The following is an 18,703-nucleotide window of genomic DNA, read 5'->3' on the forward strand; positions in this document are numbered from 1 at the left end:
CATTGGGGTTGCTCTAACTAAAGCAAACTTTGGGGTGGAGTTTTTTTCGGATAACTTATATTTTAAAACCTTAAAAGAATGATGCTTCTACATTTTTTCAATCCTTTTAACTGGACGAACAGAATCTAACATATGAATAATCTTTTTTTTATAATTTGATATTGCAACGCGAGTAATTATCAAGATTTAAGCTGTAAGATATTTATTCTGTAAAGTGTTTATAATCGTAAACTTTATTTTAATTTGACTGTTTTTATTTTAATCTAGTTTAACGAGAAGAAAGTGTTAGAGCATCTCCAATAGCCTCTTTATAGTGCCTCTTAAATTGAAATTTGAGGAGAATGTCATTTTTGCTTGCTCCAATAGTCTCTTAGAGCATCTCCAATGGGCTCTTTAAACAAGCTCCTAACTCTAAATTTAAAGAGCAAGTCAAGAATTAGAGCTCCAATGGGCTCTTAGAAGCTCTTTAAAAATCTAAGAGCCTACTCTCTCTCTCCTTTCTTTTAAAAGCATCTAGTAGCTCTTAACTCAATATAATATTAATTTTTCTCAAATCTTCTCTCTCTTTTAGTTAACTTTTTCCTCTCATTTATATAAAATAAATATAAAATATGAATAAGGAGCCAAATATAAAGAGTAGCATTGGAGTTCTCACGTTTTCCGATGTATTAACTTACTAAGACCTATATTTTATATTATTGTTTAAGGAATGATTTAGGAGCACCATTGGAGATGCTCTTATTTGCTCTTAAATTTACTAAATTTCTCCTCTCCCTCCTCACTTTTAAGAGCTACTAGTCACTCTTTAACTATTATTTTATAATAAACTTATAAGCACATATTCTCTCTCCATCCACTTTCTTTTGTGCTTTTATGCACATGACTTACTTTTAATAATATAAAACAAAGTAAGGAATGAATATAAGGAGTATTGTTGGAGTTGAACCCACTTTAAATCACTGAGAGCCAATAATTTATATTATATTTAAGTGTATGTTAGGAGACTATTGGAGATGCTGTTTGCGTAATTGATTATGCAATTGATATTCGTATTCGTTCTCATTGACAAACTAAACCCTGCAATTCTTGGAAGATATTAACGTGGGCCGAAAGTTTTGAGCGGCCCACTTTAAGAAGTTTTGTGGGCTGAGAATTGTTTATTACCTCTTTGTTTGCTGTAAGAATGGCAAGGCAAGCACAAAATCAAGGTTTCCCCATTATTAACAAACGAGCATTAGTGATGAGTTTTTATTGTTAATTTCACACAAAATGTTTCAATATAGGACTCGAAAACAAATGTATAAATTCATCTTCCAGTCGATCAAGACTGTGATCAAGACGTTTCAGATTTTACAAGCAGAACGGCAAAGAAACGATAAATTTGCACTCGAGTAAACTTCTAGAACAAATCAACAAACAAATCAACCATACTCCATAATTCAGATTATAGAAATTAACAGAGTTTAAGCACTAAAGTCTAACTGAATTCTACTATAACCACCTTATGGCAGTGATAATGTGTAACTAGCAAGACTCTGTACATGACATCCTACCAAATAGCTTATATACGGAGTAAGAAAATATTCACATCACCCAAGGACCTTTAAATTGACAGTGCACTTCATCGTCATGGCAGATAAAATTCCAGCTCCTATGAAATGCTTCAAGATAACGAGTAAAAACAATTATTATCCTAGCCTATCACCCAAATTTAGAATAAAGGCCTTCAAGAGCTGCATATAAGGGTTCAGCAGCTTTTGGTCTGTCAACTGACCCGAGAAGAATGTCGGCCGTGGTGAGGTAAGGGTCACCATAGAAATGTAGATTAGTGTCCAGCCTTGTTGCTACAATATTCCCTTCCAGTGAGACACCCAAAAATGCACCTAAGCCACATACAAATCAGCACCAGAGGAGTGTTGCAGTGATACTGTAATATATTCAAATTTACATGGAAAGACGAAAATAACGTGCACTTTGCCTCTACGAAGCACGACGTTCATAGAAAACCAAAAGCACAAAAGGTATGTTTCGTTAAGAAATTTTACAAGGTAAAAATTAATAGGAACTTGCAATGAATTGGGCCTAGTTTACTTACAGTTGCTTCACTGCATTTAATTCAATATGTTATAGTAACTATTAAATGTGTCCAAATATTTTCTTGACCACGCATCGGCTCTCTATAAGTGACTCTTCTATTTCAGGTTTAATATCTCATACACACGAACAGAACCAAGCTCGAGCTTCTGGCAGGACTCTTTTAAATGTGCAAGGAGTGTGTACAGGACAGATATATTCGAAACACTTCATTAAATTTCAAGTGCTGGTATCTCAGACAATATAATATATATAGACTATCAATTACCAAAATGGCGCTCTTACAAAGTTAAAGAAAAAGTTAGTATACCAAGGCCACCAAAATCGCTGCCCGATCAAGTAGTTTGTCTGTCCAAAGATATACTTGAAAATTCTTACTATGAATCCCTGATCCAATTTCTCTATTAAGTTGGAAAACACCAAAATATTGGCTATATCCTTATGCATCATATAAACTATCTCCTCAAATTAATGCTAAAAAGAGAAGATCATGCAAGTGGAACATAATGATCCACAAAAAAAGATTCTCTCACATATGCAACTTAGGATCCTCAACAAAATTAACCAAATCAGAGAAATCAATAAAGATTTGCTCTTACCAATTTAAACAAACCGCAAATAAGTAATGATCTACAAGACGAGTACTTCATAAATTTTAAGATTAACTAAATCATAAACATTAATAAGAATTTACGGTTACCAATTTATACAAAAAGAAAAGAAGTTCCTAATTCAAAAAATACCTTTGCTGCAACTATATGTATAGCACATGCCAGAACCTTTTTCACTAGCTCGTAAATCAGCTTCCAGCACCCTCCCAATAGGTCCTGCTGCAGCACTGCATCCAGCTCCAAGAGAAAAATGCATGCGGCTACAAAACGTTTTTACTGCTTTATAATCATGAAGCACAATTATGAAGTCCATGAGCTCACCTCCGACCTAAAATTATAAGTAAAAGATATATTATCGATTCTTCACAAAACAGAGCAAACTCAATATTGAATAATTTAGTATATTAAAGAACAAGCATTCAATTTCAGTCTACAACTAGACCCTGAATATGGGTGTGAGTCCAAGCAAGGTTTCAGGTACCAACTACTACTGTTTAAGCTATAATCACTTTACAGATTAATATAACAAATCTAAAACATCACCAATATGAAACGCACATTCCTAATATCCAATCAATATGGAAATTAGAAGCCTAACAGCCTACCTAGAACATAAATGTAATCTGCTAAAACAGTACTGTTTTGTGCAGTAGTGTGAACTGTGATGTCTTTCAGTATATTCAGCATTGATCAGTGCATAACTAAATCATGAACCTGGGGGTATATTTGTTATCAATAGAAAACATTCTACTACTGAAATAATATTGTAGAACTTCCACATTTCCACCGTTTCAAACCAGTGTGCCGTAAACAATATCCGTCCAAGAAACATGTAGAAGAGACCCACAATAAAGATTCAAGTTCGAGACACATGGTGTTAGAGGAGGCCTTACCACATTCTTAAACTAAATTCTAAAACTCATCCTCACTCGCTCATATTAGGGGTAGCTGGAGATCAAACTCGAGACCACTGCCAACCTAAGCTCTTATACTATGTTAAGTTATCAGTTCTCCTAAAATCTTAGGGTGTTTGAAGAAGGGCTTACAAGGATCATCTATTTAATATAATTAACATGACTTTAGTAATATGTCTAAAATACAAGTATACTAAAGAGCATCAAGATAACCTATTATTCAACTTGTGATTAGAATGTCATGCTACCAACAACTATTATATTATCCAAGTCCCTTTAGCCAGACAGAAGTTCTACCTGAGCACCCCATCCTAACCCAACAGAAACTATAGCAGATGGCGCGGACCAAGATCCATCTGAACGTCGAGCAATAACCAAACCAGTCCCGATTTTATATGTAAGCAACGCCCCTGCCTTGGCAACCGTCAGAATTGCCAGACCTTTGGCACCTTTCAGAACTGCTGATGGTATAGACTTCTCTGGGTTCAATCTCGCAACCTGTCCAGAGCAATTTAGATCTTTGATCAGAAACGAGATCAATTTAACAAAGTAAGAGTTGTTAGTAAAACAGAAGAAACAAACTGAATAATAGAGAGAAAGGGAGAGGAGAAAATAGGAAAAAAGCCCAATCCACTGAACTGGAGCGCTGTTGTTCAACTAAACACCAGAGTTTACTTCTCGTGTGAGTATGGGTAGGCTAAAAAACTTAAAACAAGGAATTAGGGGGCAGAAACCTCAATTTATTTTCCTGTTTTCTAACTTATGGAGTAAAAAAACACAGGCTTTATAGTGTTGCAAATGAGGTTATATTTAAACAGGAGTAGCACCTGACTGTAACTCCTTAATGTGCTTGAAGACTTGTATATTTCATGCTCCATGGACAATCCCACCGGAAGGTTTAACCACCCTCTCGTACAAGTCCAGTCTACAACATCATGCTTAGAAACTTGCGCAGCATTGCTGATAGTATTTATTAGGACACCTTGTAACGGATCTAGCTGATCATAACAGGAGTCACACACCCGCTGTGGATTTCTCTCCCTAAACTTAACAGGCATTAAACACCTGCCTTTTGAACATGCCCTGCAAAAGATCCCTCCACAAAATCGACAATGATGTCGTCCTCGGGTAAGAGCTGTGAAGGGAAAATTGCACTGCATACAAGATGTTGAAGAACTGTCAGGAAGCCACTCAGGAGGTTCAGCTTCTAGTACCTTTTGGTAAGCAATGTAGTTGGTTCCATTATGCTCCAGGAGTGGCGGTGCGCTAGGTATGTAAACTGAAGACTGCAAGAAGGTATCTCCATTCTTTTCAGACCGAAGAAACAGCACATCTGAACTGGGTGATTGCTGATCCCTACAGCTGCTCGGATCTTTATTACGACCAGTCACAATCGCAGCTATCCCACTCAACACATTTTTCAAGTTCACCTCAGGAGCCCTATGTTGCACATATCTAGAATAATCTTGACTTGAGCCATATTCTTCATCAAGAAAATCCTCAGAACCACTAGGAAATTCATAAGCATAATCTTGTTCCAATGATCTAGAGTCTGAGGTGCACACATCCTGAATGTCAGGTTCATCCCAGACAGGACCATTGTAGTCATTTATCAAGTGGACTTTCTTGTTTTCTTTTTCTAAACTGGCAATCGAAGAATATGAAATTCTTCTTTCTAATGTTGACATGAATTAGAGAACATGCAAATGACAGCTAAAATTAGGAAAGGCGCGCTGAAATTTTGAAAGAAACAAAATAAAATTGTCAGAAAACACAAAAGGAAAGAATGCCCAGACATAAGTTGTAAAGAACAGTCATAAAACGATAACCAAGCAGTTAACTGATGTAAGACTACTTCAATACATATAAAGGTAAACTAGAACTCCGTTTGTCAAAAATAATGGGCACTTGTTTAATTTCTTCCTCATACATATAATTTAATATGGTTTATGTGGTACATATCTTAATGTAGATACATAAGTAGTACTGAAACTAAGTCAACTTATATCTACTAAAATTCAAAAGATTTAACTTGGAATGATATTTATTTTGTAATTTAAGGCAAGACTTGATTATCATATTCTGCTGCTTATACAACAGTTTATTTCATGTAGGTAAAAGCTGAGCAGTTGGTAGGAAAGGTTATACTTCTATATTTCGTGCCAGTTTGTGATACCCTTGCTTTTTATCTAAACATTCGGATAGCTAGTTTGATAGACATATACTATGATTTACTGCCTTTTAATAATTTTGAAGTCATTCTGGTCGCTGTTGAAGATCCCTGTTTCACTCCCATCCCGTCACATACTCCACCAGAAGCTCACGAGGTTTTTGAATCTATCTTTTCTCAATTACCATGGACTGCCATACCATTCTCAGATTTAGCATGCCGAAAACGTATAGCAAGAAAATGTGGTATCTCAGAGATTGGATTTAGCTACCCCACCTCGTTTTTACTTGATACAAAAGGGATGGTCCTAAATTAGTAAATTGTAAAAAATGTTGGCTATTCGAGAGATACGGTACTCAAGGCTATCCATTTACCGATGAAAGAATAAATTTTTTAAATTCTGAAGATGATGCAGCAATCAAGCAACCCACTTTGGACTTGCTTCTTGGCTCTCCGGAACGTGATTATCTCATTTCAAACAAAGGGAACAGGGTATGACTTGTAATTTGACAGCAGATTGTAATTATAAGAACATTGTAAGTTGTAACTGAATCATCGTTTGATGATTTATACAACCCACCACTAACTGTAATTAATTTTCACAAGCTACTGAATTTAGATTCTCATATCTAAACTTTCTGTTGCAATGACAGGTACCTATTGACACCCTTAAAGACAAGGTGGTAGCCCTGTATTTCTATGAAGATGGTTTAAGTGATGATGGAAATTGGACCTTAATGGATGAGAATCTTACAGATAAACTTGAAATGGCTTATAAGGAGTTGGCAAAACTTAATGAACAGTTTGAGGTCGTACTCCTGTACCCAGGGACGGAGCCAGACTTTAGAATTAGTGGGGGCAAAATATAACAGAGTGGGAAAGAAAGGAAGAGTGGCAAAAAATTTGCTATAAAAACAGTCATAAGGACTCAAACCTACCTGTACCTCCTGGATTAACATAACACACTTCAACCATGGGGGCAAATAAACAATTTGACAAGAGTGATAGTAGTAATATATTTCGAGCTATTCACCAAAAAACCCAATCAACTTTTCAATTTTTTGTCAAAAAACCTTTAAACTTTTCTTTTCACTAACAACCCCAATAAAATTTACTAAATTTATGAAAAAATTTAATCAGAGTTACTTATCGCTGACATATATGGACTAATCATGATTAACATATCTTATGTGGCAATATGATTAAAATTAATCAAAAAACTAAAAAAGTTTATTTTTGTGAAGATTTAACTACAAGATCTAAAATAAATATAAATTATGATTTTGATACAAACTTTCATGTCCGTGAATTTTAACAAGTAATCATGATGATTAAATAACTTACTTGATAAATTATAACAATTCAAATTAATATAATAGAAGAAAAAACAAGCGGGAAAAAATCAGACTGACAAGCACATCTTCACTTATTTTTATATTATTTTTTAAATCAAAATTATAAAATATCATACTATAAAATCATAATCCGCCAATTATCCTTAAGTAGAATAATATATTCTTTGGTACAAACGATGAAAACACTTAGATCTTCCTTGTAGCGTGGGTTTATGAAATTATAATATTATAAAATATTAAAGAAAAAATTATATTTATTATGTAGCACACACGTGTATAAAGAAATGCAAATAAGGGAAAGATACTTAACAAGTCAGATTGATGAATTTAACCATGGTTTATTTTTTATATTTTTATATAATTTAATAAAGTTTATTGGGGTTATTAGTGAAAATAAAAGTTCAAAGGTTTTTTGGCAAAAAAATGACAAGTTCATTGGGTTTTTTGGTTAATAGCTCAATATATTTCTATTGGGAAGGTCAGTGGGGGCAAGTACCCCCACTGCCCCCCTCTAAATACGTCCCTGCCTGTACCTTTATGACACTTATGGTACTGTTAATTGTACTAGTGAGGAATCATTCTGGAAAAAATTTAAGACTATGCCTTGGTTGGCCCTCCCATATAAAGACCAGAATCATAAGAAGTTGATTCGGATTTTTGGTTATCCAGATATGTTAGATGATGGGGAAGAAGCCACTACACTTGTTATTATTGGGCCTAATGGAGAATTCGTTGATCAGTGTGGAGCTGACATCTTGATGCACTTTGGAACTCCAGCATACCCTTTCACTCGGAAGAATCTTGCTAAGTTAGAGACTGATATAGCAAAGGAACTGAAGCTGGAGATGCTCTGGGATCCAAACACAAATTTCAAAGTAACAAAAGATGGATTGCCGGTAAGTTCTTTGGACAATCTTTTTAATTTATAAGAACTCTTGAGCTTCTTTGGCATCTTTGCTTCAGCATTTATTAATGTTCTCACATGTCCATCGTAAAAGTGTACACCGATCTTCTTTCTCAAACTGGTTTTTAGACATACTTGGGGAACAATCTTCTTCTTCTTCTTGTTATACATGAATTACACACAATAATTTTTTAATTTAGACAGTTGGCGACCTTTTCAAAAATTGAGCCTACGGTGAATGCTAATTGTTCTAGTCAATTTAGCTGGTCTAATTATATTAAATGAAGAACTTAGAGGGGTAATCAACTCAAGCCCCACATCCGGGAGACAGAGTATTTATCTTAGATATTAGACGAGGCCTCCTGGGAGGTGCTCAAAATAAATTCTTGACGAATGAAGACAATGTAATACTAATAAGGAGTTCACAGGCGCTGTGTGGTCCAACAAAACATAGTCTGGAAACTTGGCGGCTAGTCCTTCTGACAGTTTGTTATATGTTTAAGTTATTTACCTGTCTATGATATTTTTCCTCATGGTAAAGTAAATAAAAATTGTCCTCAGCGACCCAGCTGTATTTAGGTTTCAGAATACATATTTTTTTTTTTTATATCTCACTGTGAACATACTAGCTATTTAGTACTAAGCGTAATAACATTTTAATTTCTTTCCAACTTTATCTGTTTATCAAACTTACTATCAATCCCGATTCACAGATTCCAGTTTCTCAATTTTCCGGAAAAAGACTCTTAATATATTTCGATATGTACGAGTACTACAAATACTGGGAAAACCTCGCAAAGATTAAGGAACTTTATTTCAAGATGAAGGGTACCGATGAAGAGTTTTATGTCATCTACATCAGGATTCCATCACCCTACAATGAGCCAGATGTTAGTTGGCCGGTCCATAATTATGGTGAACTGCCGTGGCCAGTGCATTATAATGGTGAAGGTTACTCACTTCCAAAGGAGCTGGAACATACTGTTCTTAATTATCATTACGATCCTGGACGTTTTTTCCTAAGATGTCTACTTATTGCTTTCGACCGTTTTTTCCTAAGATGTCTACTTATTGCTTTCGACCGAGATGGAAGTATTGTCAGGAAAACATTTGATCCCACTTTTGATGATACAGAGTTTCCCTTCTACGCTGGTGGTTTGGAGGAGGAGTTCCGGTATCAGTTCGATAGGTGGTTTGGGTAGCAGCACTGGAATTATTTGAGCGAGAAGAAGAATCCCATCTACAGAAAAGCACAATGAGAATGTCATGAATCAAGGTTCATGGGTGATATTAAAGAAAGGATCAAGCTTGCCAAATGTGGTTTGGCCTTTATTCATAGTTTTAGCTTTATTGATAGGTTTGGCTGAAAAATAGTAGTTATTTCCAGAGATATTATACAAACAAGGTGTAATGTCAACTCCCAACTACAGAGCGGAAGTTGAGGATAATGTTTCTCCTACTTTTGAACACAAATAAAAATATACCATGCGGTATTTGTACTCTGTATTTGTACTCTGCATATCAATCCATGTTACTGATTGTAACTATATAGAAGCTCCATATCACAAATCTTGTACATTACAAAACAATTACCTACCACCAGAAGAGTTAATGATAAAAGAGGTTCAAAGACTTTCAAGCAGCTTCAAGGTCTCATCGATATGTTTTTCTGGTTGAAACTGATTATTGTAGATGAGCTGAACCTTTCCAATTTTGTCTAGGACATAGGTTTGCCTTCCGGGCAATGCACCAAAAAGATCAGATGGCACGCCCCATTCTTTTCTAACTTCGTCCCCTTCATCACTCAGCAACACATACGGAAGTCTGTATTTCTTTGCAAACTCCTACATCAATGTTAGTCCCTCGTATCCATTAGAATAACATATTTTCGGCCATTCTAGTTCAAAAGGTTAAAAATTATATGCACCCACAAAATAATTAAACCGCCAAATAAGCAAAATAAAATTGACTGCAGACAGTCACAAGAGCAAATTCTGTCAATCAGAGTAGCTCCCAATACACCATATTTGATCATGATCCTGTAAGAATGGACCCTAACCAAGACCTTAATGCATAGTCCCAAAACAAGCAGGGTAACTACAAGGAATAAAGACTAAAAGTGCACTAGAACAATATTAGATGCATCTAAACAAGATTAAAGGATAAACAAAGCTACAGAAATAAGACCGGAAGCAAGTTCAAGTCAAAAATTGTAGCCAAACTAATATCCAAATAATATTCCACTTCTACCAAATGTACATTCAATTGAAGTCTATCTGTTGCATACCTGATCGTGTGCAACTTCCAGCTGACCAACCAATTAAATTAACATCGAACAAATGCTAAATCAAATAATTATTTGCATAAAACTAAAATGGTAAAAGAAGATTTCTTTCTCAACCAGGAACTTTGTTTTACCTTGTGTGATTCTGGATCATCACCACTTATCCCAATTACTTCAGCTCCTGCTTTCTTAAAATTTTCATACGAGTCTCTGAAAGAACAGGCCTGTGAATAGCACAGAAATTTGTTAGCATAACTGATCTAGGCCTGCGCACTGGCTTCTTGTCACCGCTATCTGATATTGCATTATTTCATCAGGAGAAGCATATAAAAAAAAAAAAAAAAAATTACGGCCCCCAATGTATCAATACTAATTTGAAGATTCCTTTCATCCCAAATATACAAAGTAATCATCTTCTGTTTTCTTTGTTTGGTTGAAATGAATAGTTTATGCCCTCAAGCACACCAGTTAAGAAAGATATCAAGAAGTCTACTGCAAAAAAGTACTTAAAAGGTGTATAGATAATCAGGTAGCAAGAGAATTCTGTGCCATTACATACTCCTCAGTCCTCTCGGTCCTAATTAAAGATATAGTTTCTTACTGAATTTATAACAAAATCAAAAACATGTCCCTAACATTGAACCACAGAATAAACTTATCATTTATACCATTGCTTATAGCCTTGTACTACAAATGATTAAGCACCGGCCTATGTTACTAATTGTATTCTAAAGTAAAGAACATGACCAATTGACCATCTTCTATAGTTTGCATAGCTGATATATCTGAAAACGGTAAATCAAGTAGTTAAGCAAACCAAGTTACCGATAGTAGGGAAATTGTGCATAAACCGCCATTTAGTATATATGGAATTGGAGTCAATATTCGACAGTTTATGGTAAAATTGAGGGTAAAACCATCATCTTTACAAAAAAAGCGGAGAAATGTGGTAGACCATAAGCAACTAATATATGAAAAATGTAGTCATTTACAGATAACAATGTTATAGAGAGAAAAGCAAGAAAATAGATTGGACCTGTTTGGTGCAGCCAGGGGATTCATCAGCAGGATAAAAATAGACAACCACAGGCTTGTTTCTGTACTTGGATAGACTAACTAGTCTCCCATTTTGATCTTTCAATTGAAATGGTGGGGGCGCTGTACCTTTCTCCACCTGCAAGCATCAAAATCATCAGAAAAGTACTTAAAATTGCTTAAAATTACTACTAAAAAAAGTAGAAACTAGAAAGTAAATGATATTTATGATGAGTAATGAATGTACCTTGGCAAAAATGGAAGTCTTGGTAGAGAATGAAGTGGATGGGGAGGAGAGAGAAGAGGAGTGAGAGAGCTTGAGGCCATGAAATTGTGATGATTTCGAGAATGTTTGAGAGAATGAAGAAGAGGGTTTGGTGGAGGATTGAAAAGGAAGTAAAGAAGAAAGAAGAGGGTGTTTTGGCAGAGATAATGATGCAGCAGCCATTGAAATTTGCTGCATTTGCTGTGTGTGTGTGTGTGTTTATATAAAGTTTCTTTGTTTCTTGCTTTCTTGGTTGATTGAGTGGCTTGAGAAACAGGCTGTTTGTCGAGAGAGAGAGAGAGATGTGGAAGATTGTGTGTTACACGATCACTGATCAGGGGCCTGCTCTGGTTGATATGTCGGTCAAGATCTTTAGTTAAACTTGTCATAGTTCTGACTTCTCATGCTGTTCTTTCATCATATCTACCTTCATTTTGACTTTTGGATAATTTTAGTCAGTTCCTCGCAAATAATATGCATCGGAGACGGGACCGAGTACGAATTTTAATATTTTAATGAAGTATAATTTTACAATTTATATTTAAGATCTTGTTTCTGTACAGCAATTATGTTTTTATAAAAAAAATTAAATATAAATTATAAAACTATATTTTATAAGAACCTTAAATTACGTGCTGATCAATAAAAAAACGTATACAATTAAATGAAACGGATTGAGTATGGAACTAGCAAACTTGAATTTTTTAAGAAAATTATAAAAATAAATCAAAAAAGGAGATACTTAGCTACTTTTCAAGATCTCAAATAATATTACTTGAATTTCTTGTTCCCGGCAACCGTGACTTATTTAACACAATCTACGGGCCGTTAGATCTATATTTTAAGTGCTCAAATTTAATCATATTTTTTAATGGATCCGCTATTAATATCCACGGACCGGAAAAGTTTTATACCGCGGAAAGACGAACTCCCGTTCTGCGAATATTTATAGTCGATCATTTAAAAAAAGAAATAGATCTCAACCCTTAAAATATAGATCTCACGCGTCCGTGCAGTGTGTCCCTGACGGTTGTCAGGAACAGGACCCTATAAATTATAATCATTATAATTCGGGATTAAAATATTAGCCCTACAGTTTCGGACTTTCGGTCCTTCCATTCCTGCACAAGATCTTACTTATCTGAAACACTGAAGTTATGTTTCAAGTATTTTAGTTAGTGATAGGCTGATAGCATTAGTCATTACCAGAATTAGCAGCTTGCCTTTGAGTAATTAAACTTAGGGGTGTGCATGGTGCGGTTTGGTGCGGTTCCGGACATTAACCGTTACCAAACCGATGAATGCGGTTCGGTTCGGTTAATCATCATTAACCGTAACCGCACCAATTAAAACGGTTTTTCGGTTGCGGTTAACCATTAGTCGGTTGCGGGTTTTTTTTCGGTTTTTCCACTATTATTTGCTACTCTTGTGCATAATGATTTTTTTAAAAAAATATAAATTTTCATGAACATGTACAATATCTTCGGTTACTATTTACTATTGTTTCTATATGAGGATATAGGAAACACTACATACTTTCATCTAAAAAACCTTAATACACAATAGAAACTAAAACATTCATATTTTGACAAGAAATTAGATGATGTCAAGTCAATAAAATTACCCAAAATCAACTAATCATGAAATTTAAATAAAAAGTTTTCAAAAAGTACATAAATAAAAAAAGTAGAATAGGTTTCATAATAAAATTTGATCAGCAGATTAACAACATAAATATTTCTGCTTTGTGGCAAATCACAATAGCCCTAGTTTTCGATCAAGCGCTCCTCCAAATATTTGGGTGCCCGGTTATTTAAGTGACTCAGGAAGTATGCAAGTATGGAAGAAGAACCTCCATATAAAATTAGATGTGAAGTTTAAAAATGACTAAGGTGCTTTATTACTATTATGAATATATATATATATATTTCGGTTCGGTTAATTTCGGTGCGGTTTTAGCATAAAACCGAAAATAAAACCGCACCACTAATTTCGGTTTTTTATCTCGGTTATTTTCGGTTTTATTTGCGGTTTGGTTTTTTTCGGTGTGGTTTTTCGGTTTTTTTCGGGTTTTTTTGCGGTTTCGGTTTTTCCTACTCGCCCCTAATTAAACTTGATGCATGTGACTGCGTGGATAGCAAAAGGGCTGGTCAGATGATGCTATTAATACACCAACTGCAATAGGTGTCACGAAGGTCAGGGGCTCGTGGGCCAAATTGAAAACTAGAATCACAGTAGTTTAGAGTAGATGAGGCCCTAAATGAGGCCCAATACCATCAAAGACCTGGTCTGGAAGCAGATATCTATACATGCTGCAGCGTGTAAACAAACTTTACAAATAGTAACAAATAAAATATAATTCTATTTCAAAAAACAAAATAGAATATAATTTTCTTTTGATCTTGTAATAAACAGGTAATGTCTGAGATTATTTAATCTGCTGAAAACAGAACTATTCCTGGAAACAAAAAATTAAAAGTTAAGTATACACATAATTCTTGTTTAATAAATTAAATAATCAAAAGTAATAAGTTCCCGTGAGCTAGTTTAGACTTTAGTATATGCATTTAAAACACGTGAATGCAGCATTATAAATAAATAAAATTAGAGCGAACAGTAATATTAAATCAGGAATTTTCTTGTCCTTCATTTCTCATCCTCTCCCTCCCCCAAATTTGATTTATTTCCACCTCCGTAGCTCCGACATTCAAAATGGCAACCATCATCTCATAATTCAGGTATGTAACTTCCTATACACTATCTTCATTTTTCTCGATTGCATGATTATATTTACATATTGCTGATAAAAAAAGGGATGTATGCATGTATTTTCATATTTATTTACGATACAAATTAAATCTATTTTGTTCACAATCTCCTCATATTGAAATATATGTCATATTTATGATGCATGTGCAATTCAGATTGATGATCTATATATTTTATTTTAAAGATCTGCATGCAATCAGAGTTGCAATATGGTTCATTGTAAAAGGCCTCATTTTGATTAAATTTTATTTGTTTTTTCACATGATAATTATATATTTGAAGTAATGGGAAATCATTCAGAGTTGAATGAATGATTCTGTGGCATGTTGTGAGATTAATTTACAAAATGATTGAACATAAATGCACTGGAAAGCTCATGCTACATGTATAAACTAATGCAGTGGATTAGAGAAGATCTGATGAGACATAAGAATCAACTGTGATCGAACAACAGCTAAGACAAATCCTGGTTTTTCTTGAATTTCATAATCGTAGGCAGTGACTTTGTAGCCATGGATGACCATGGGAGAGGCAAGGTGCATGGAATTCGACATATTGTAAGGCTTAAGGAAATTCTTCACAAGTGGCATCATGCGACAACTGGTCACAAGGTCGGTCATAACAACTCTGCTGATCCGACATCACCTGGGGGGATATCACCGGCTATTAATAGGAGATTGAAGGGCTGCAATGTGTATGTTGATTTGGATGAGGAAAACTGTCAGAGCCCGGATCCCCCTTGTGATATTCCAAAAGGGTTCTTGGCTGTTTATGTTGGTCCTGAGCAGCGGAGGTTTATAATACCTACAAGCTATCTTAGTGATCCTTTGTTTAAGAAATTGCTGGACAAGGTGGAGGAAGAATTCGGGTTTGATCATTGTGGTGCCCTTACAATTCCTTGCGAGACAGAGACGTTCAAGTATCTTCTTAACTGCATGGAGAATCATCAGAAGGAGCAATGTGAGCATGAGAATGGTATGTCCCTTTATATTTTCTCGGATACTGTCTTCTAGTTTAAGATCCTGCATTTTCAAACAGAGGCCCTCTGCTTGTCATTTGAAAAAAAAATGACTCATCTAATAGTAATGATTGATTTTTTTTTATTTTTTTTTTTGTGTTTTATTGCAGCTGAGAGGTCATTAGAGAATAAGGATTAAGCAGCCATAACAAATTTCAGAATCCTGAAACACTTGGGCTGTAATTGTTGGATCGATCAGCAAATGATAAAAGGTCATATGTTTCAGGGCCTGTCTTTATTTGAGTATCGTTTAGAAAGAACACATGACATCCATGTAAGTAATTTATATATTTGTAATGTTGATGATCACTTATTCACAATTTCTCTAAGGTTAGGGCTATGCAAAACAAGAACATATGATTGTTAATTTCTTTATATGTCGAAGCCTATAATGTCTAACCTCAGTACAGTACATGGTTCCGCCACATGGATTTATTGCAAGATTTGTGTTTTCTTGTTGATTAATTTGGTTGCTTGAACTGCCTTTAGGATTATTTATGCAGGACAAATTCCAAAATGGTCATATTTAATGTTTTCATGTTTGGTATTAGACCTGCATATTGAGTTTGTATATCTGTCCAATATCAGTAACACAATCAGACCTTTCTTCCAATTACAACTTCCTGTTTAAAGAGTCTGGTTTCATGTTTCTCTCTGTTTCACCAGGCTTTTGAAGTCGCACAATAACCATCTGGGGTATTATATACCAGAGAATGCTGAACCTGCCATACTTATTACATCTCTTTTTCTCGCAATCTAAACTAAACCACACAAACTACATATCATGGAGATATCAACTAAAAGCTATCCTAATTGGCCCTGATCTACATAAGCTCACAGATTGTTCTCATCTTGCTCCCTCAGAAACCGTTATCAGTAGTGAACCTTTTATTACTAAGCTCTTGTCTCCACACTTTCCACCCCACTCGTCCATCTCATTTCAGAGTGTTCTACTACTCAGTAAACTGTCCATAACTGATGTCCATTCCTCAGGGTAACTCAAATACTAAGAACACTTCGATTACATACTATATGCAAGAAACAAAAAAACTGCAGCGACAACTAGCCAGCAAAGACAAACTATCTGACCAATCCAACAATCCCGAGTCAGAGTAAACTGAGTTCGAATAGCATTTTTTAAAGAGGTAACTGCAATTCGGACCCCCTAACTTTCGTTCAAAAATGATATTGTACCCATACCTTTGGAAAATCAAATCGCACATCCTATCTTTACATTTCAAGAACGTTACGCAGAGCCTCCGTTAAATTCCATTAACTTCCGTTAAAATACTCCCTCCGTCTCAATTTACATATCCCTTTTGCTTTTCGAGTAGTCATGTTGACTAAGTTTTGACCAACTATTAAAAAAAATTATTTATTATTTTAGGAAATAGAAAGCTACATATTAAAATAGACTAGATTTACTTTTTAATGATATTTTTTTTATTTTGTTTAATTAAGCTATCCTCAAGTCAAAATGATTTTACATTCCAAATGATTTTAAATTTTTAGTGATATGTGTATTAAGTACTTAAAATATACACTATTTTAATTAGCAAAAAAAAAGTATACACTATTTTAAATATAAAAAATAAATATTATGTGATATTTATTATAAATAATACATAAATTTATATATTGAATGAAATATATAAATTTTAATTATTTGTTTTGGAAAAGTTGATCACAAAATTTTTAAAAAAATATCATCAAAAAGTAAATATAGTCTATTTAAAATTTAAATATGTAACTTTCTATTTCCTAAAATGTTAGATCCTATAAATTCACTATATAAGTTAATATAGTGAACACAATCAATAAAACAGAATGACAATAAGAGATTGAAAGCAGTAAACTCTTATTCACAAAGCTTGAATGGTTACAAAAACACTCTCAGTGATTTATATATTATCACTAAGAGCTGCTAGGGTTCTTAACAATGTACTCGATAACTCAACTCATATAGAGTAACCCTATTCTGTGTTTATATAGACACAGTTACAAAATCAATCTCTGATTTGATATCCTATAAATCAGCTATGTATTCTGTCAATCAAAGATTGCTACTGTTTTCTGTTTAGTTTCCATAGTCAGCAAATCACTCCTCCGCTTCTATCCTTCCTTGAAGTATATCCGCTTCTGAGCTCTTTCCACGTGTAAACTCTGACGAGTCTTGACTATGTAAACTCTGATCAGACTTTATTAAACTCTGGTCAGACTTTACTAAACTTTGATCAGCTTCCAGCTTAAACTCTGATCACTCCTGTTCTAAAACAAACTTTAAGAACATTAGTAATCATCAATTATATCTAACAATCTCCCCCAACTTGTGCATAAATATGTTATGTGCAAGTTAACAGATAATTGATGATGTCAAAACAGATAAGTCAAATGCAACAGAGTTTAGCTATATAACAGAAAACTTTTAAACCTTACTACACCATGAGCTGTCTTTAGATATCCTCTGAAGAGTTCTCTTTCAGCTTCTTCAAGTGCTATGATCATCTGTCTCTTGATCTCTCTTAGCTCTGGATCTGAAACTCCAGTTTGGTAAATTGCAGCTCTGAGATCATAGATCTTGTTTCTTCTCATGTCTCTATCCAGCCTGATATTGTAAGCTTTATCAGACTCTTCATTGAATGCAAGAGTACTGATTCCAGCTATTGTTACTATTTTTGCTGAATTCTTCTTCATCTCAACCAGCTGTCCTTGATGATTGAAGTATTTAGGAATAAAAGGTCCAGCATTCTTGTTTCCTGTAATACCCATCTTTCTTCTGATTTGATCTTTGAGCAGATTGGAGATGTGTTGACATGACTTGTTCTTTACTTGAAATATGTGTGAGACATATCTCAATTCCTCCCAGTGTTTAGCATAGAGATCAGCTTCAATTACTCTAAACACTGTTCCATCAGACATGAAGTAGATAAGAATGTTATCTCCTCTGTCATTCTTCACCAGTTGGACTGAATCCAGTTTGTCCATTCTTTCTTGCAATGCTCCAGTCTTGGGAGCACAGAAAGATGAGGGGTCTGTTGACATTGATCCTATACTCTGATCAAATTTTTCATATTTAGATCCTAGCCCTCCTTTATCTCTTCCTGCTTTTCGATGAGAGATTGGTTGAATTGAGCCCTTTTCAAAGTTTATCTCAGTCATCAGACTAGGCTTTGCAAATCCTGGTAAAGGAGTTGTTGTTGGTTTGAACACAGCTTGAGCCTTGTCAGAGGTTGTGTCTTTCTTTGCTTCCTTATTAACTTGAGCTGTGTCAGAGGTTAATTTTT

The 18,703-nt window shown here is 34.7% G+C and overlaps 4 protein-coding genes across 6 annotated transcripts; 2 read left to right on the forward strand and 2 right to left on the reverse strand.

Moving 5' to 3' along the window:
* Window positions 1-1,415: 1,415 nt before the first annotated feature.
* On the reverse strand, window positions 1,416-5,459 carry LOC108213421 (uncharacterized). The gene is made up of 4 exons (XM_017385211.2): window positions 4,447-5,459; window positions 3,917-4,117; window positions 2,838-3,033; window positions 1,416-1,883 (listed from the first exon to the last, which is right to left on the reverse strand). Exons 1-4 carry the CDS (start codon window positions 5,305-5,307, stop codon window positions 1,702-1,704), a joined length of 1,440 nt encoding a protein of 479 aa, XP_017240700.1. The 5' UTR covers window positions 5,308-5,459; the 3' UTR covers window positions 1,416-1,701.
* A 120-nt stretch (window positions 5,460-5,579) lies between these two features.
* LOC108211125 (probable nucleoredoxin 1) lies at window positions 5,580-9,552 on the forward strand. The gene is made up of 4 exons (XM_017382642.2): window positions 5,580-6,281; window positions 6,443-6,607; window positions 7,672-8,040; window positions 8,762-9,552. The coding sequence occupies exons 2-4, from the start codon at window positions 6,527-6,529 to the stop codon at window positions 9,248-9,250; spliced, it is 939 nt and encodes a 312-aa protein (XP_017238131.2). The 5' UTR covers window positions 5,580-6,281; window positions 6,443-6,526; the 3' UTR covers window positions 9,251-9,552.
* LOC108211126 (peroxiredoxin Q, chloroplastic) lies at window positions 9,154-12,052 on the reverse strand. 2 transcript variants are annotated; one of them, XM_017382645.2, is made up of 5 exons: window positions 11,615-12,052; window positions 11,369-11,506; window positions 10,467-10,556; window positions 9,646-9,892; window positions 9,154-9,288 (listed from the first exon to the last, which is right to left on the reverse strand). In XM_017382645.2, exons 1-4 carry the CDS (start codon window positions 11,828-11,830, stop codon window positions 9,674-9,676), a joined length of 663 nt encoding a protein of 220 aa, XP_017238134.1. In that variant the 5' UTR covers window positions 11,831-12,052; the 3' UTR covers window positions 9,154-9,288; window positions 9,646-9,673. The 2 variants fall into 2 exon arrangements, with proteins under 2 accessions (XP_017238134.1, XP_017238133.1); XM_017382644.2 differs by lacking the exon at window positions 9,154-9,288 and having other exon boundaries at window positions 9,483-9,892.
* Window positions 12,053-14,210: 2,158 nt separating this feature from the next.
* LOC108213506 (uncharacterized) lies at window positions 14,211-15,884 on the forward strand. Of its 2 annotated transcripts, none has more exons than XM_017385305.2 (3): window positions 14,211-14,370; window positions 14,803-15,376; window positions 15,530-15,884. In XM_017385305.2, the coding sequence occupies exons 2-3, from the start codon at window positions 14,914-14,916 to the stop codon at window positions 15,556-15,558; spliced, it is 492 nt and encodes a 163-aa protein (XP_017240794.1). In that variant the 5' UTR covers window positions 14,211-14,370; window positions 14,803-14,913; the 3' UTR covers window positions 15,559-15,884. The 2 variants fall into 2 exon arrangements, with proteins under 2 accessions (XP_017240794.1, XP_017240795.1); XM_017385306.2 differs by having other exon boundaries at window positions 14,212-14,370; window positions 14,897-15,376.
* The last annotated feature ends 2,819 nt before the right edge of the window (window positions 15,885-18,703 follow it).

The sequence above is a fragment of the Daucus carota genome, chromosome 3, assembly GCF_001625215.2.
Source record: "Daucus carota subsp. sativus chromosome 3, DH1 v3.0, whole genome shotgun sequence".
Classification (NCBI taxonomy): Eukaryota; Viridiplantae; Streptophyta; class Magnoliopsida; order Apiales; family Apiaceae; genus Daucus; species Daucus carota.

Coding starts and splice junctions, on each gene's coding strand:
- LOC108213421 (XM_017385211.2), bottom strand. CDS start 5,307: ATGTCAACATTAGAAAGAAGAATTTCATATTCTTCGATTGCCAGTTTA. Junction 4,118..4,446: donor CATTAAGGAGTTACAGTCAG/GTGCTACTCCTG, acceptor TGCTCTGGACAG/GTTGCGAGATTGAACCCAGA. Junction 1,884..2,837: donor TACATATAGTTGCAGCAAAG/GTATTTTTTGAA, acceptor TATGTGGCTTAG/GTGCATTTTTGGGTGTCTCA.
- LOC108211125 (XM_017382642.2), top strand. CDS start 6,527: ATGGATGAGAATCTTACAGATAAACTTGAAATGGCTTATAAGGAGTTG. Junction 6,608..7,671: donor AACAGTTTGAGGTCGTACTC/CTGTACCCAGGG, acceptor ATACGTCCCTGC/CTGTACCTTTATGACACTTA. Junction 8,041..8,761: donor TAACAAAAGATGGATTGCCG/GTAAGTTCTTTG, acceptor CCCGATTCACAG/ATTCCAGTTTCTCAATTTTC.
- LOC108211126 (XM_017382645.2), bottom strand. CDS start 11,830: ATGCAGCAAATTTCAATGGCTGCTGCATCATTATCTCTGCCAAAACAC. Junction 11,507..11,614: donor AGACTTCCATTTTTGCCAAG/GTACATTCATTA, acceptor TGATGCTTGCAG/GTGGAGAAAGGTACAGCGCC. Junction 10,557..11,368: donor CCCCTGGCTGCACCAAACAG/GTCCAATCTATT, acceptor TGCTATTCACAG/GCCTGTTCTTTCAGAGACTC.
- LOC108213506 (XM_017385305.2), top strand. CDS start 14,914: ATGGATGACCATGGGAGAGGCAAGGTGCATGGAATTCGACATATTGTA. Junction 15,377..15,529: donor GCAATGTGAGCATGAGAATG/GTATGTCCCTTT, acceptor GTTTTATTGCAG/CTGAGAGGTCATTAGAGAAT.